We start from the raw sequence: 17,701 nt of genomic DNA on the forward strand, positions 1-17,701 counted from the left end.
TCATTGTTGTTTGGCGGGCCCGGGCTGGGGATTCGAACCTGCCACCTTAGGTGTATGTGGCTGGCACCTTAGCCACTTGAGCCACAGGCGCCGAGCCCACGGTTACCATTCAATAAAAAAAAAAAAAGAAAGAAAAAAAAAAGAAAGAATAATTGAATATAATATGGGATACTGGAAAGAGAAAAAATATATTAGAAAAACTTGGTAAAATTTGTATAGTCTGTTTAATTAATAGTTTTATACCTGTTAAATTTTTGGCTTTGATAATTGTCTTATGGTTATGTAAAGTGTTAATATTAGAGGAAGCTCAGTGAGAGGTATATGGGAATTCTCTACATTATTTTTGTAATTTTTCAACAGATATAAAATTTTTAACTAAGTTTCAAACATCAACAGAAACTGGAAAAACTACTTGCATTACTTATGACTGAGGGCTGGCTTTCTGTTTTTGCAGAGATATTATCATTGAAATTAGTAAGAATCAATATATTATACATGGAAAACTGGACAAAGGCTATAAACAAGTAGTTTATGGAAAAAGAAATGTGTATAACCAGTAAATACATTAAAATACCACTTGCATAATTAAAGAAGTGCAAATTAAAATAAGATATTTTTACTTTTTGGTAGTACCTAGTTTAGTGATTCTTACTAATAACACATTGTATAAATTGTTACTTACCTTTTAGAAGGCAAGTAGCAATTACTTTATTAGGAATTTACCTGTCAACAATGCTAATAACAGATATATGTACAGCAATGTTCATTGTAGTAATATTTTAACATTAAAAAAATGGCTCATCAGTGGTATAACTACTGTAATAAAACATCTATATAGGCAGCGCCTGTGGCTCAGTGGGTAGGGCACCAGCCACATATACCAAGGGTGGCAGGTTCGAACCCTGCCCTGGCCAAACAACAACAACAACAAAAAATAGGTGGGCATTGTGGTGGGTGCACCTGTAATCCCAGCTACTCAGGAGGCTGAGGCAAGAGAGTAGCCCAAGCCCAAGAGCTGAAGGTTGCTAGGAGCTATGACGCTGCAGCACTCTACCAAGGGCTACAAAGTGAGACTCTGTCTCTAAAAAAAACACAAACTATATAGTGAGATTTCCTGTTTAAAAAGTAAGATAGAGAGGTGTGTGCCCTGGGAAGAATTCCAAAATATATCATTAACTGAAAAGTAACAGGGTATAGAACACCATGTGTATATAAGATGAGTGTATTTGTGTAACTTTTCAAAGTATATCGGTATTTACATAAAAATTATGTTTTCTAAATAGTGTTTTGTTGGGAAGGACAGAGCCCTGGAATTAAAGGGCAAGGGAATTTTCATCTTAGACCTTTTAAGTTCTTCTTTTTTTTTAATTATATATATATATTTACTTTTATTTTATAAAATATGCTTCATAAAATAAGTATATTTTTGGACTTTTAAATTTGTTTTCTTCTAAATGATATTACCTATTAATAAATATTATTGGTCAAGTACAGTATTGAGCACTTTTTATGTAATCTCAATTCATTAACTTGTAATTAATTTTTATAATTTCATGTAAAATATGAAAGTAGATTTCCTAATGAGCATGAGAATCAGTCAGTGTTTAGTATTTGTGAGGTCTAACAATTAAGTTCATGTACCCATCTTAGAAACAGTGCTACATTCCTCAATGCTGATTATCACTCTGTTCACCTTCAAAGTACTCCCTGTGGGAAGCTAAGCCATGCACCGATGCCAGCACTTACTCCACTCTTCAAAGCAATTTTGGAACTCTCTTTCTGGAATGACTATCAGAGTTGTCATTGTATGACACACATAGACACACAATAATGAATGCTACTCAGCAAGATGCTGCCACATGCTTACATGAACACAGCTGTGAGACATTAAGACACCAAGTTTATGAAACCTTACTAAGTTATTTTTATAGTACTGCCAAAATAGATACATGATGCCAAGCTTGCAAACTTAATTATTAGACCTCAGACTATAACTGCTCTGATGGTCATTCTACAAAAGGAGTTCCAAAATGGCTTAGAAGTGTGGATTAGGCACTGGCCATCAGTGCATAGGTTCGCAAAAGCGATACTTCAAAGGTGACTGTAGTGATATTCACCAATGAGGTATGTAGCACTTTTTCTAGGATGAGTTCATGAATTTAATTGTCAGGCAGTACATTGTTTCAGTCACCTGGTATGCTTGTTAAAAACCAGAGACTTAAACCCAAGAGTCTGCTATAGTAAACCTGGGGTGATTCCATGGAATTTGTATTTTTTAAAAGAATTCCAGAGATGATTATGATTGTAAAATTAATGCACTGCTATATCACTGGCTTTTTTTTTAAGATTTATTTTATTTCTTATCAGTATAATGTTAGAAATTACCCTTTTTAAAAGTAAATGCTTTTAATTATCTATATAACTTTACTTATGCTTCATTAGGAAATACCTGTTTGCAAAAAGGACATAATTTATGGAATGTCTTTTTTTTTCCTTGTAGTTGACCACAGCAGAGTTAAGTTGACTTTAAAGACTCCTTCTCAAGATTCAGACTATATCAATGCAAATTTTATTAAGGTATGTATTAATATTAAATGATATTTCTCTGCCATATCTATTGTCTTCCTGCATACCAGTTTTTAAGACTTTTGAAATTGCCCAAACATGGTACCAACAGCAAAAGAAATAAAAATAAAATCACTATCTTGGCACATTTTATGTGCTTTCCTTTTAACCTCCTTATCCATAACAGTTTTGCCTTATTTTACGGTAGCAGCAATAACATTTGTTTTGTTTCCTCCTTTACATTGAAAGCTTACAAATACATTACCTATTCCTAAATCATCTTCTCAGTTTACTCCTGATTTTCTTTTGTTTGTTTTATTCACCACTGTACTAATGAGGAACTCCTCTGATTTTATCTATACAAAAGTACATGGTCATCGTCTGTTGTTGAAACTATATAGGTAATTTCCAGTTTTTCTTGTTAACTAACTTGTCCAGATAGCTTTGTTAACTAGTTATTGGGTCTGATAATATCACTATGAACACCTTTTGTTCTTTTGAATAATTTCTTAGGATAAATTAATAGGATAATGCAGATTTAAAATTTTAGAACATGGGCTGGGCATGGTGGCTCACTCCCATGATACTAGCACTCTGGAAGGCCAAGACAGGTGGATTACTTGAGCCCAGGAGTTTGAGACCAGACTGAGCAAGAGTGACACCCCACCATCTCTAAAAAATAGCCAGGCATGGGCGGCGCCTGTGGCTCAGAAGGGTAGGGCACCAGCCTCATATGCTGGAGGTGGCGGGTTCAAACCCAGCCCCAGCCAAAAATAAATAAAAAGGTCTAATTTCTGGGCAGCACCTATGGCTCAAAGGAGTAGGGCACTGGCCCCATATACTGGAGGTGCTGGGTTCAAACCTAGCCCTGGCCAAAAAACTGCAAAAAAAAAAAAAAAAAAGCCAGGCATTGTGGTAGGCTCCTATAGTCCTAGCTACTCGGGAGGCTGAGACAAGAAGATTGCATAAGGTTGCTGTGAATTGTGACACCACAGCACTCTACGAAGGGTGACAAAGTGAGACCCTGTCTCTAAATAAATAAATAAAAATTATGGAACATAAATATAAAACTTTTGGCCATCGTCACTTTCAAGTGGTGACCCAAATATAAGATTAAATAGTCTTTTTTTTTTTTTTTAATAACCTTTGTTTAGATGCCTTTGATCAAAAGCACTCAAGTTCTGGGCAGTGCCTGTGGCTCAAAGGAGTAGGGTACCAGCCCCATATGCTGGAGGTGATGGGTTCAAACTTGGCCCTGGCCAAAAACTGGGGGAAAAAAAAAAAAGAGCAGTCAAGTTTTTACATAATTATCAATAGAGAGAGATGCAAACTGCCACATGATTAAGTTTAAATACAAGGCTTTAATTTGTTCCATCAGTCATTTCTTGGTTTCTGAATCTTACTAGTTATATGACAGTATAATTTTCAGTCATTTATGTGTTATTTATACATACTTTAATATTATATTTTGTTGACAAATATTAAGTGGTCAAATAGAGTTTATATGGTCAAATTAATGATATCTATGCCAATACTGAACAGTCATGGTTTTAAATAAAAATTTCTCTTTCCACAAAATCAATTTTATAATTGTGATAAAAAACAAAATTAATAGATTAAACAAAAACCAATAAATAAATGGTTTGCTGTTTTAGATGTTTATGTTCATATTGTTTTTAATTGTTCTTAATGGTAGTGATTCATTGTATGACTCAGTTATGTGGTAGTTTTTGTATTTTACTCACTTATCCTGTTTGCTATATTTTCTGGTTATTATATAAAACCTACATAGTACATATTAATAAACTTTTAAGTTGAATAGATAATTGAAGATATCTATGGATGACTAAGAAAGAACTATTAACTAGTTTTAGTATTGATTTTAGAATCACAGTATGTTTTTATATTTCTGCTACAGAAAGTAGTAATAGTTACCAAAAAAGAAGATAGTTACCAAAAGAAGTGAACTGAATACATTTTGCCATGGCTTTGTGTACTATGAAACATTATTTAGAAATGCTTTAAGTGGAAACAACAGTATTGTTGATAAAATTTGAAACCTTCAAATTTAGGTAATATTTTTGGTAATAAAACAAGAAATATAAAAGTTGTTTTTAACCATTTTTAGGGTGTCTATGGGCCAAAAGCATATGTGGCAACCCAAGGACCCTTAGCAAATACCGTAATAGATTTTTGGAGGATGATATGGGAGTACAATGTTGTAGTAAGTAATTTACTTTTTGTAATATATTTTGAGAAGTATATATGTAATGATATAATGATGTTTTATTGAATAAAGAATGAGAGGATATTTTAGCCATCTGATATGTTTAATTATAGTTGGTGTTCACTAAAAAGACAGAAAGTGATTTTTAGGGTATCATTAAGTTCTCACAAACTAGTCTAAGCATTTAAAAATATGTGATAGGACTAGGCCTGTTTCAAGCCTATAATCCCAGTACTTTTAAAGGCTAACTCACGAGAATGGCTCAGGTCAAGGCTTTGAGACCAATCTGGGTATCAAGAGACCTTGTCTTTACAACAGATAAAAAAAATTAGCTGGGCCTAGTGTTACACACCTATAGTCCCAGCTACTCGAGAGGCTGAGGCAGGAGGATTGCTTGAGCCTAGGAGTTAGAGGTTGCTATCAGCTACGTACGATGATGCCACTACACTCTAGCAGGGTGACAAGAGTGACATTTACCTCAGAAAAAAGTGAGTTGATATACTGCACAGAGCTGCCCTGTACTACTGTGTATCACCTTGGAAAAGCAAGCATTTGTTTATAATAGGCTTTTTTATGGAATTATAATGATCCTGAAACACTGGCATCCTGTGTTAGTCTTTGAAAGCTTAGTAAAATGAGGAGAAATTCCAGTTCTTAGTGTTTGCCGTTATTTCAGTTTAAAAATAGATGTACAAAAAAGAAAAAGTAAAACTATATGTCCTTCGAGATTGACTGGGAAAGAACATGAAGAAACTTTCTGGATGATGGAACCATCTAGTATCTTGATAGGAGTTTGTGTTGTACAGAGGTATGCATTTGTCAAAACTTAGGGAGAATGTTCACTTAAGATTTGTATGTTACTTTTCATTATATGTGAAGTTTACTTCAATATGTAAAATTTTTATATTGTAAACAATATAAATACAGTTTGAAAATTAATGAGTTCTAGATAATGATATGCATGCTGTAGCATTTAGAGGAAAGTATACTGATGTCCTTAATTTACTTTGCAATGCATAAAATTGATAGTGAGCTGGTTGTGTGATATAAAAATCATAGTGAAGTGTTAATGGTAAAATATAGATGATAGCTGTACAGTATTTACTATAAAAATCTTTCAACATTACTGTATGTTTATAAGTTTGCCTTGTAGGCTAAGTGTGGTGGCTCACGCCTATAATCCCAGCACTCTAGGAGGCCAAGATGGATGGATCGCCTGAGCTCAGGAGTTTGAAACCAGCCTGACCAAGAGCAACCCTGTCTCTACTAAAACTAGAAAAACTAGCCCGTTATTGTGGTGGGCACCTATAGTCCCAGCTACTTGGGAGACTGAGGAAAGAGCAACATTGAAGTTGCTGTGAGTTATGATGACTCTACAACACTCTTCCAGGGCAACTAAGTGAGTCTCTGTCTAAAAAAAAAAAAAACTTGCCTTGTAAAATGTTGAAAGGGGAAGCAGATTTAATAACCTTTATTTTTTGAAAGAGAATCTCACTTTGTCACCCTTTGTTAGGGTCCCATGGCATCATCAAAACTCACAGCAACCTCAAACTTCTGAGCTCAGGCCTTCCCTAATAGTAGGGACCCTACAGGCACCCTAGCTGTTTTTCAGAGATGGGGTCTCACTCTTCTCAGGCTGGTTTCAAACACCTGAGCATAAGAAGTCCACATGCCTGGGCCTTCCAGAGTGCTGGGATTACAGGTGTGAGCCACAGTGCCTGGCCATAAAGATGTTTTTGAATTAAGTACTGTTGCGAGCACGTAAATGATCACAGGAGACACGGATTGACAGTACAAGCTGCAAGAGGTGAGGCTAACCATAGGTACAGGATAGACCCAAGCACTTCTCGCAAAGTGTTTTTATTGAGAAGATACATAATAGCAGTTACTTGGCAGCTTGCCTTCAAGTGATAAGAGATTTCCAGGATTGCCAGGAGAATGTCTTATTCTCAACAATTCCTCAGATGAGTCATGAGATTGATAGCTGTTATAATAAGCCTGAAGTATAATTCTCTACATGTTACTACTGTAAAGATGATTCTCAATCCTCTACAAAGTACATTCATCCTTTAAGAAAATCTATTAAATGTATTTTAGTTAGTAGTGCTTGTATAATTAGAGAACTATCCTAAAAGTGATATGTTAATGTAATTTCAAACATAAATCTGTAAGACTGACATAATTTAACTCAAACCAAATAAATCACGTTAACTGGAACAATTTAATTTATTGCTATCCAGTCAGCCCTTGTTTGGAAGGTGTGATTCTGATAATTTCTTTAACTTATACCTTTAATATTAAAACTACTTTTTTAGACAGAGTATACTTCTGCTCATGTTAAACAGTAATTCTTGAAATTTGTATTTTATTAAGAAGTAAAATTGTATTTAACGAATGTATTGTCATCCCACTCCCCACCGCTGCTTCCTTTTAGATCATTGTAATGGCTTGTCGAGAATTTGAGATGGGAAGGGTATGTATACCTGTTCCTCTTACTACTACATTTCTAGGAAGAAATATTCCTGGTCTTTTATTATTATTATTATTATCTGAGCCTAGATAGTTAGATACTTTTATTTTGGGGGTTTGCTGTTGTTTTTATTTGATACAAGGAACAAAATACTCAAAATATTCAAAAGTGTGTAAAGGTTTTTTTATTTATTTGTTTCGACATTTTGTAAGAATACTTTATGATATATAGGTATACCTCAGAGATACTGCATGTTCAGTTCCTGACCACCACAATAAGGCGAATTTTTTTTTTTTTTTTTTTGAGACGGAGCCTCAAGCTATCCCCCTGGGTAGAGTGCCATGGCATCACGCTCACAACAACCTCCAACTCCTGGGCTCAAGCGAGCCTCCTGCCTCAGCCTCCCAAGTAGCTGGGACTACAGGCGCCTGCCACAACGCCTGGCCATTTTTTGGTTGCAGCCATCATTGTTGCTTGGCGGGCCCGGGCTGGGGATTCAACCCGCCACCTTAGGTGTATGTGGCTGGCGCCTTAGCCGCTTGAGCCAGAGGCGCCGAGCCAATAAGGCAAATATTGAAATAAAGCAATTACTACAATAAAACAAGTCATACAATTTGTTTTGTTTCCCAGTGCATATAAAACTTACTAATAATGTTTATACTATAATCTAGTAAGTGTTCTATAGCTTTCATTGTGCCTAAAATGTGTGGCTTAATTTAAAAATACTTCATTGCAACAGCAAGTTTTAACAGTCATCAAAAATAGTCATCTGAGCCTCCCATGAGTCAATCTTTTCACTGGCAGAGGATCCTGCTTCAACATTGATGGCTGCTCACTGATCAGGGTGTTGGTTGCTGATGGTTTGAGTAGCTGTGGCAATTTATTAAAAGAGACCAACAATGAACTTTGTTTCATCAATGGACTCTTTCATGAAAGATTCTCTGTACCATGTGATGCTATTTGATATAATTTTACCTATAGTAGAACTTTTTTTTTTTTTTTTGCAGTTTTGGGCCAGGGCTGGGTTTGAACCTGCCACCTCCAGCATATGGGGCCGGTGCCCTACTCCTTTGAGCTACGGGTGCCGCCTACCAGTAATAGAACTTATGTTAGAGTTGGAGTCAATCCCCTCAAGCCCTGTCACTGTTTCATAAACTTAAGTTTATGTAATATTCTAAATCCTTTGTTGTAATTTCAACAATGTTCACAGCATCTTCACTGAGAGGCTATTCCATCTCAAGAAACCACTTGATTTGCTCATCCATAAGAAGTAGTTCCTTATCCATTAAGGTTTTGTCATGAGAAGTGCAGCAATTTAGTCACATTTTCGGGCTTTACTTCTAATTCAAATTCTCTTGCTGTTTCTACCACATCTGCAGTTACTTCCTCCACTGAAGTCTTGAACTCTTCAAAGTCATCCATGAGGGTTAGAATGAACTTTTTCCAAACTCCTTTTAATGTTGACATTTTGACCTCCTCCCCGTGAATCATAAATATTTTTAATTGCATCTATTATAGAACAGTAAATACTTTCATTAAAGGTGTTCAATGCATCTTGCCCCAATCTATTAAAGTAAACACTACATATGGCAGCTGTAGCCTTACAAAATCTATTTCTTAAATAGCAAGACTTGAATGTCAAAATTATTTACTGTTTGTCCCATGGGCTACAGAATTGGGGATATTTGTTAGCAGGCATGAAAACAACATTAGTCTCCTTGGACATCTCCGTCAGAGCTTTTGGGTAACTGACCAAGGGCTTATCAATAAGTAGTAATTTGAAAAGAATCTCTTTCTGAGCAGTAGGTTTCAACATTGGGTATAAAATATTCTATAAATCATGCTGTAAACAGATGTGATGTCATCTAGACTTTGTTGTTCCATTTATAGATCACAGATAGAGTATATTTGGTATGATTCTCATGAGTTCTATGATTTTTGGAATGGTAAATGAGCGTTGGATGTAAAGTAGCCAACTACATTAACACCTAAAGTCAGCCTGTCCCTTGAAGCTAGACATTGACTTCATTTCTGTATTTATGTAAGTCCTAGATGCCATTTTTTTCCCCAATATAAAGCTGTTTTGTCTATATTGAAAATCCGTTGTTTAATGTAGCTGATTTCATTAACAGTGTTAGCAGATCTTCTGGATAACTTCTTGGAGCTTCTATATCAGCACTTCCTGCTTTGCCTTGCTTACACTTCCAGGTTATAAAGACAGCTTCTTTCCTTAAACCACGTGAACCAACCTCTGCTAGCTGCAAATTTTTCTCTGCTCATTCATTGCCTTCCTTCATTGAAGTCTTGACCACTTCAAAGTCATCCATGAGAGTTAGAATGTATTTTTTACAAACTTCTCCTCAGCCTTCATAGAATTGAAGAGAGTTAGGGCCATCCTCTGGTTTAGACTTTGGCTTAAGGAACTGTTATATCCAGTTTGATCTTCTGTCCAGAACCACTTTAACTTTCTCATCATCAATAGGGCTATTTCACTTTTCTTATTATTCATATCCTCACTGGAGTGAGTTAACATTCAATTTCCTTCAAAAATGTGCCCTTTATGGCTGAATGGAGTGGCTTTTGCTTATAATCCTAGCACTCTGGGAGGCCAAGGCAGGTAGATCACCTGAGCTCAGGAGTTTGAGACCAGCCTAAGCAAGAGTAAGACCCCATCTCTACTAAAAATGGAAAGAAAAAAAAAAGATAAAGAGCTGTTGTGTCAGGCACCTGCAGTCCCAGCTTCTTGAGAGGCTGAGCCACAGGGATCACTTGAGCCTAAGACTTTGAGGCTGTTGGGAGCTATGATGCATTGGCACTCTATCTAGAGCACAGAGTAAGACTCTGTCTGACAAAAAGAATTTTTCCTTTGCATTTACAGTTTTATTAACTGGCTACATACCAGTCTCTCTCAGCTTTCAATGTGCCTTTCTCACTAAGCTTAATCTTTTGACTTAAACTGTGAGTTTAAGGACACAGTGGTTCTGGACAGAAGATCAAACTGGATATAACAGTTCCTTAAGCCAAAGTCTAAACCAGAGGATGGCCCTAACTCTCCTCAAGTATTGAGTGGTGTGACTCTTAATTTTACCTGGTACCACTTGGAAGCCGTTGTAGAATTATTTATTAGCTTAATATCTGTGTTGTTGTGTGGAGACCCAAGAGGAAAGAGAGGGGAGAGAGATGGTGGAATGGCTAGTTGGTAGAGCAGTCAGAGTGCATGCAACAATAATCAATTAACTTTGCCTCCTTAAATGGGTGCAGTTTGTGGCATCCTAAAACAATTACAGTAGTAACATCAAAGATCAGATCACCATAACAGCTTTAACAATAATGAGTTTAAAATACTGTGAGAATTACCAAAATGTGACACAGAGACCTGAAGTGATCACATGCTATTCTAAAAATGGGACTAATATAGTTGCTTAGTAATGCAAGGTTGCCACATACCAATGATTTGTAAAAAATGCAATTAATCTGTGAAGCACAGTAAAACAAAGTGCAATGAAACAGAGTGTGTCTGTACTTAAAAGAATTGACTAGGTGTATATTGTTACTTAGTAATCTAATTCCAATTATCATTAATTGTAGTTTGAATTTTTGATTAATCTGTTTGCAACTACCACAGTATTTTTTTGTTTGTACTATTTTTTTTTTTTTTTTGAGACAGAGCCTCAAGCTGTCCCCATGGGTAGAGTGCTGTGGCATCACAGCTCACAGCAACCTCCAACTCCTGGGCTCAAGCAAGTCTTCTGCCTCAGCCTCCCAAGTAGCTGGGACTACAGGCTCCCGCCACAACTGTTTTTTTTGGTTGCAGCCATCATTGTTGTTTGGAGGGCTGGGCTGGATTCGAATCCGCCACCTTAGGTGTATGTGGCTGGTGCCTTAGCCACTTGAGCCAAAGGCGCCAAACCATGTACTGTCTTTTTAAACATTGGCATTTTTATGCTGTGTACAAGTGAAATTTGTTTCAAAACCATCGTAATGTCCTATAACATCTATTCTTAAGTCTTCATATTAGTGAGTAATAATATATTTACAGAGAATAGGTATTTAAACAGAACTGCAAGTGTAGCTTTTTGTACACATGACATACAAATCAAATTTAAAAGCTCAAATTAGATTTTCCATTTGACCCTGCAATCCCACTACTAGACATATACCCAGAAGAAAAAAGAATCATTTATCATAAGGACATTTGCACCAGAATGTTTATTGCAGCTCAGTTTACAATGACCAAGATGTGGGAACAACCTAAAATCCATCAACTCAGGAATGGATCAACAATTTGTGGTATATGCATACCGTGGAATACTATTCAGCCATAAAAAGATGGTGACTACTTTAATATTATCCTGGATGGAGTTAAAATACATTCTTCTTAGTAAAGTATCACAAGAATGGAAAAGCAATTATCTAATGTATTCAATTTAGTACTATTATGAAACCAGTAGATAACCTAATATATGCCCACATAGGAGAAAAATTCAATTCAAGTTAGGGGGGAAGGATAATGAGGGAGGAGGACAGGAGAGGGGAGTGAGGTGCTCCCACTGAATGGGCACGGTATGGGGACGTTTGGCATTCCTTTTGAGTGTGGGACATAACCAATAAAATCAAATATTTTGACCTGGTTGTATCCTCACATTAACCTAAAATTTAAAAAAAATCAAATTTAAATTACATAGTAATTTTATTTGAGGTTTTCTTATACTAACATGATTTGTCAATGTTAAATAACTAGAAGTTATTTTTAAGTTATAAAAAGTTTTATTTTTTCAGTAAGAGATATATTTATTGCTAAAGCAAGGTAATCTCTTTTTCAGTTATGTGAAATATTACAGTAATATTGGAAAACTGATTTTAATCATTTATTTCATTATTCTCAAACGCATTTTACCAATATGAACTAATGTGGGACAGAAAATGAAAAATCTTCTATTAGTATATTTTTTCCAACAGCATATAGTCACTTCAGAAAGTCTCTGTCACATTTTGGTAATTTTTACAATATTTCATACATTTTCATTATTATGTCTACTGTTATGGTGATCTGTGAAGGGAGTAAGAAAAATCTAAGTCTACAAAATATAAAAACTGAGAAATATCAATAATCAAGCTATCTGTTTAAGTATTGTCTATATGCACTTTAGTACTATTAACTAATCATTGTTCAAGGAAATTTTAATTTCATACTCCTGGCTCGGTGCCTATAGCTCAACCGGCTAAGGCGCCAGCCACATACACCTAAGGTGGCGGGTTCGAATCCCCAGCCCGGACCCGCCACACAACAATGACGGCTGCAACCAAAAAATAGCCGGGCGTTGTGGCAGGCGCCTGTGGTCCCAGCTACTTGGGAGGCGGAGGCAGGAGACTCGCTTGAGCCCAGGAGTTGGAGGTTGCTGTGAGCTGTGATGCCACGGCACTCTACCCAGGGGGACAGCTTGAGGCTCTGTCTCCAAAAAAAAAAAAAATTTCATACTCCTAATGCTTTTTTAAAGTTACCGTTAAGGTTTAGAATTTTCTTTTTTCATTCTATTAGTAATTTCATACTGTGCATCACTAGTAGTACTTGATGAAAAATTAACTTTTATTGCATACAAAATTTTAGAAAGCTAAAGTTTTGTGATTTGTACAGTCTTAGTAGTAGATGGTGAATGAGTTAGAACCTATGAAAATTTGGGGGTGAACTTGACTTTGTTCTTCACTTTGAATGTGACTCAATGGAAAGATAATGAAATCAGGCTGAACGTAGTGGCTCAAACCTGTAATCCTAGCACTCTAAGAAGCAGAGGTGAGAGGATTCCTTGAACTCAGAAGTTCAAGATGAGCCTGAGCATGAGTGAGATCCCATCTCTACTAAAATTAGAAAAAAACATAAGCCAGGTGTTGTGTGCCTGTAGTCTCAGCTACTTGGGAGGCTGAGGCAGGAGGATCACTTGAACTCAGGATTTTAAGGTTATTAGCTGGACTAACACCATGGCACTCTAGCCTGGGCATCTCGAAAAAGAATGAAGTTAGGTAACCTTCCTTTTATGACCATTTTGACCATGGTGCAGTACAGTTCCATTTTAGCTTCAGTTTCTTCATCTCTGAATGCAAATTATACCCAGCTTGCAGTATTAGAGATTATGCATATATGAGACTTTATGCATAGTCTTTGATATTGTTATTAGTTTTATACTGATGATATAAATACCAGCATCCATCCTTAGTTACTGTTCATCTGAATGAAAGACATCTTACTTACACAGCTTTCACTTCTTACCTGAATGACTCTTTTATAACTTGTTTTCTGTTTGTTTCAAGATATTAAAACTTTCCTAGGTAGAAGACCAAAAAAAATTTAAATGCCCTCAACAATAATTTAATTGTATCATTTTGTATAAACTTCTCTTGATAAAATATGTTTGAGGATTACCTATGGTTTTGAGCCTTTAATGTATTTATTCATAGTATTTAAGCTAACCTGACATTCTACCCTGTTGCCCTGTGAGTGGTACTTTACTTACTATATTTGGAACTTACTATATTAGAATTTAGCTAGAAATTCATAAACTGATATATTTCCTACTGCTAAAAGGTTTATTGAAACTAGACAGTCACTTATCTTTCATTTTATTGGATCTAGATAACAAATATTGCATGATTTCTTAGCATCTGAAACACTGTATCTTCTACAAAGTTATTAGGCTTTTCATTCACTTACCTAATTTTCTAAAATATTTGGTCTTGGTATTAGAAACCAATGAAAATTGAACTCTGGCTTGGCGCCTATGGCTCAAGTGGCTAAGGCGCCAGCCACATACACCTAAGCTGGCGGGTTTGAATCCAGCCTGGGCCCGCCAAACAACAGTGATGGCTGCAACCAAAAAATAGTCGGGCATTGTGGCAGGCACCTGTAGTCCCAGCTACTTGGGAGGCGGAGGCAGGAGACTTGCCTAAGACCAGCAGTTGGAGGTTGCTGTGGTTGCTGTGAGCTGTGATGCCATAGCACTTCACCAGGGTGATAGCTTGAGGCTCTGTCTCAAAAAAAAAAAAAAAGAAAGAAAGAAAATTGAACTCTTTACTATTTCTTTATTTGTTTAAAATGGGAAAGCAGGAAAGGAAACTGTTTGATTATACTTTCTGTAATCTTGAGTAAAATTTGGTAGTTAAAATAATATATCATGACTATATAGAGTTTTACCATCAATAGAACATTTGAAATATATTCTTATTAAATGTAACAACCCTGTAAGGTAAGGATTATTCTTGTTTTTGTAAGTAAAGAAATTAAAGGACAATAAAACAGTAAAATTTGTATTTGTAGCATTCTTCTGAAAGAATGGTCTTTCTACTTTCTCACAGATTTTACACTTAATGAGAATTAATCCATTGAATTCTCTGTAGAGATTGTTATTATAAACAGTTAAACTTGCCGGGCAACCATAAATGGACCTCCTTTGGCAGACAAAATTTTTTTAGGTAATTTTTCTTTTTTAAAGGAGGATCTTTGTAGACCAAGCAAACTGGTATCCTTACGTTGAACAGTTGATATCCTTATGTTAGTAAGTTTTTCATGACTAATTTTGGAGAGAACTTAGTAGCCTACCTTTAATAACAGTTGGGTAGGTCTTAACTCTCCCAGCTTCTTGCTGGCTGATGTTAATTTTTCTGTTTCATGGAAGTAATGACAAGCTGAACCCCGGGCATAAAATATTTGTAACAGTATAAGAAAAACTACCACATGGATTACTTGCTAATTTTTTTTTTCTTTTTGGGGGGAATAACAGAAAAAATGTGAGCGCTATTGGCCTTTGTATGGAGAAGACCCCATAACATTTGCACCATTTAAAATTTCTTGTGTAAGTACCTATTTTTATAAATATCTATAAAGTTTGTGGGCAATTTAAAATATTATTTGTGATCCTACATCTAAAATAATGATTGTTTTTATAGTGCTTTTGAATTTAGAAGCTTTTAGGATGACTTTTCATAAATGTATAATTTCCTTGTATCTTATTTTGTTAATTTTGGCTTAGCCTTTGCATACCAATTGACATAGCATTTATGTATGCGAGTAATTTGATTAACAGTATACTTTGAATGCTCTACTTAGAAATTGGTATATTAATTGCAAATTTAATAAATGGAAAAGACCATTGATGACTGAAGTATGGTGTATCACGGTAACCTTTCAAATCTATGTATGTTTGAGAACTCCTCCCATCCTGCCAAAGATTGATCCTTTATATAAAGCTGATAATTTGGTATGAAATGTAAAATCTATTCTATACTATTTAAGACTCTGGAAATGAATTAAATTCAAACTCAAAAACTAACTTAGCAAACATCTGAGAAGATATATTAAAAAACAAAAACAATGAAGGAAAAAAGTAGAAAAAGCAAGGGGGTGGACAAAAAAGAAGTAAAATGTAAGCAAACTTTAAAATAGGACCAATAATTTTCTTATGTGCCACATGGTATCATTTTACTTAATCTCCCAGAAGAAATAATATTAATTCAACTAAAAAGGCCATAATTAAATATACATGAAAATTAAATAATTAGTTTGTATTAATGTTCTCCAGAGAAGCAGAACCAATAGGGGATGAGAGAGAGAGTGTGTGTGTATGAAGAGATACAAGGAATTGGCTTATGCAGTTATGGAGGCTGTCAAGTCCAAAATATACAGGGTAGGCTGGAGACCAGGAAAGCTGAAGTTCAATTCTAATTCAAAAACAGTCTGTTGTAGAACTGGAAAGAGCTGATGGATCCGATGAAGGTTGGAGAATTCTGTCTTGCTGAGGGAAGGCTGGTCCTTTATTCAGGCCTTCAGGAGGTTGGAAGAAGCACACCAGTGTTATGATAGACAATCTGCTTTACTCAGAGTCTACCAATTTAAACATGAATCTCATCCAAAACACCTTTTAATGTTTGACCAAATATTTTGTTATTCTGTGGCTTAGTCAAGTTGACATATAAGCCAGAGGCATGGGCCTAATGCCAGCTATTTGGGAGGCCAAGGCAGGTGCATGCTTAAGCCAGGAGTTCAAGACTAGCTCAGCAATATAGCAAGACTGTCTCTGTTGGAATAAAAATTATTTTGACTGTCACATTCCCTGTCTCAGAATTGGCTTGTGTTTGACTTTCTTTTCCATGGTTAAATGAAATATAATTTCTATAATTTTATTTGTCATTAATGAATTGAAGAACTCCATAATTTTATGACTTGGTTGTACTTCTGAATTCCTATTATGCAAACTCAAATTTAAGTGCTTTCTAGGTTGGTGAAGAAAAGGATTTAGAGCTGTGTTATTCTGTCTACTTTATAAATGCAATGGGATTTTTATAATGTTAACTATAACTCTCTTTGGGTTGAATATTCAGTCAACACTCTAAAGTGCTGATAAGAATTAACTATTTGTAGGTTAAATATAAAAAATTTTTGTTAATTCATCATTTTATTTGGTTTGGAATGAGTAATAAATAACTAGTACATACCAAAGTGTCTACTTGGGTGAGGGAACACCTCCCCCTTTCACTAATCCAGAAAGTATTTTTACAATATTAGGCCTTTGGACAGCTGAGGAAACCTAGTTCTGTGCAGTGTTCTTGTGTTGAACATTTATAAATTTAAATGCAATAAGATAACATAAAATTAATCTCACAATTCAAGTGAAAACATGCACAGTTCAGGCTGGGCATGATGGCTCACTCCTGTAATCCTCGCACTCTAGAAGGCTGAGGCAGGAGGCTCACTTGAGGGCAAGAGGTTAAAACCAGTCTGAGCAAGAGCAAGACCCTGTCTTTACTAAAAATAGAAAAATTGGCCAGGCATTGTGGCCGGTATCTGTAGTCGCAGCTACTCGAGAGGCTGAGGCAGGAGGATTGCTTGAACCCAGGAGTTTGGGGTTACTATGAGCTAAACTGATGCCATGGCTCTAGCCTAGGCAACAGGATAAGACTCTGTCTCAAACAAACAAACAAAAGCTACAATTCAAGTGAAGATAAATCTTTAACAGTCAACAATAAAACAGTATGTCACAATAGCAAAGTGAGTAGACAGAGACATTATGATGCAGAAAGCCAAAGGTACTTAACTAGTTGGCCCTTTACAGAAAAAGTTAAGTCACTCATACTCCCTTTTTGATAAAAGCAAACACTTATACCTTCTTCTTAATGTTATTTGAAAAGTTCAAAATAAATTATCATTTTAAAAACTAAAGCAGGTATAATAGCGACTATCCTTTTTATTAATAAAACAAATACACTATTGCTCTTGATAATTACAGTCCTAAACTATCTGTAGTTTTAGCTATTATAGGAAAAAAATAATTTGTTTAATGAGTTATTAGGCAAATGGCTCGGCACCTGTGACTCAGGTGGCTAGGGCGCCAGCCACATACACCTAAGGTGGCAGGTTCGAATCCAGCCCAGGCCGCCAAACAACAATGATG

At 35.7% G+C, this 17,701-nt stretch overlaps 1 protein-coding gene across 1 annotated transcript in view; it reads left to right on the forward strand.

Moving 5' to 3' along the window:
• PTPN12 (protein tyrosine phosphatase, non-receptor type 12) overlaps positions 1-17,701 on the forward strand; it is a 122,896-nt gene that overhangs the window by 71,035 nt on the left and 34,160 nt on the right. Inside the window, exons 3-6 of the mRNA XM_023507436.1 lie at positions 2,501-2,577; positions 4,694-4,789; positions 7,227-7,265; positions 15,035-15,106. Of these exons, the coding sequence (XP_023363204.1) occupies positions 2,501-2,577; positions 4,694-4,789; positions 7,227-7,265; positions 15,035-15,106 (284 nt within the window). The remainder of the gene's footprint in view (positions 1-2,500; positions 2,578-4,693; positions 4,790-7,226; positions 7,266-15,034; positions 15,107-17,701) is intronic.

The sequence above is a fragment of the Otolemur garnettii genome, unplaced genomic scaffold, assembly GCF_000181295.1.
Source record: "Otolemur garnettii isolate 467f Iridium unplaced genomic scaffold, OtoGar3 scaffold00005, whole genome shotgun sequence".
In the NCBI taxonomy this organism is placed as follows: Eukaryota; Metazoa; Chordata; class Mammalia; order Primates; family Galagidae; genus Otolemur; species Otolemur garnettii.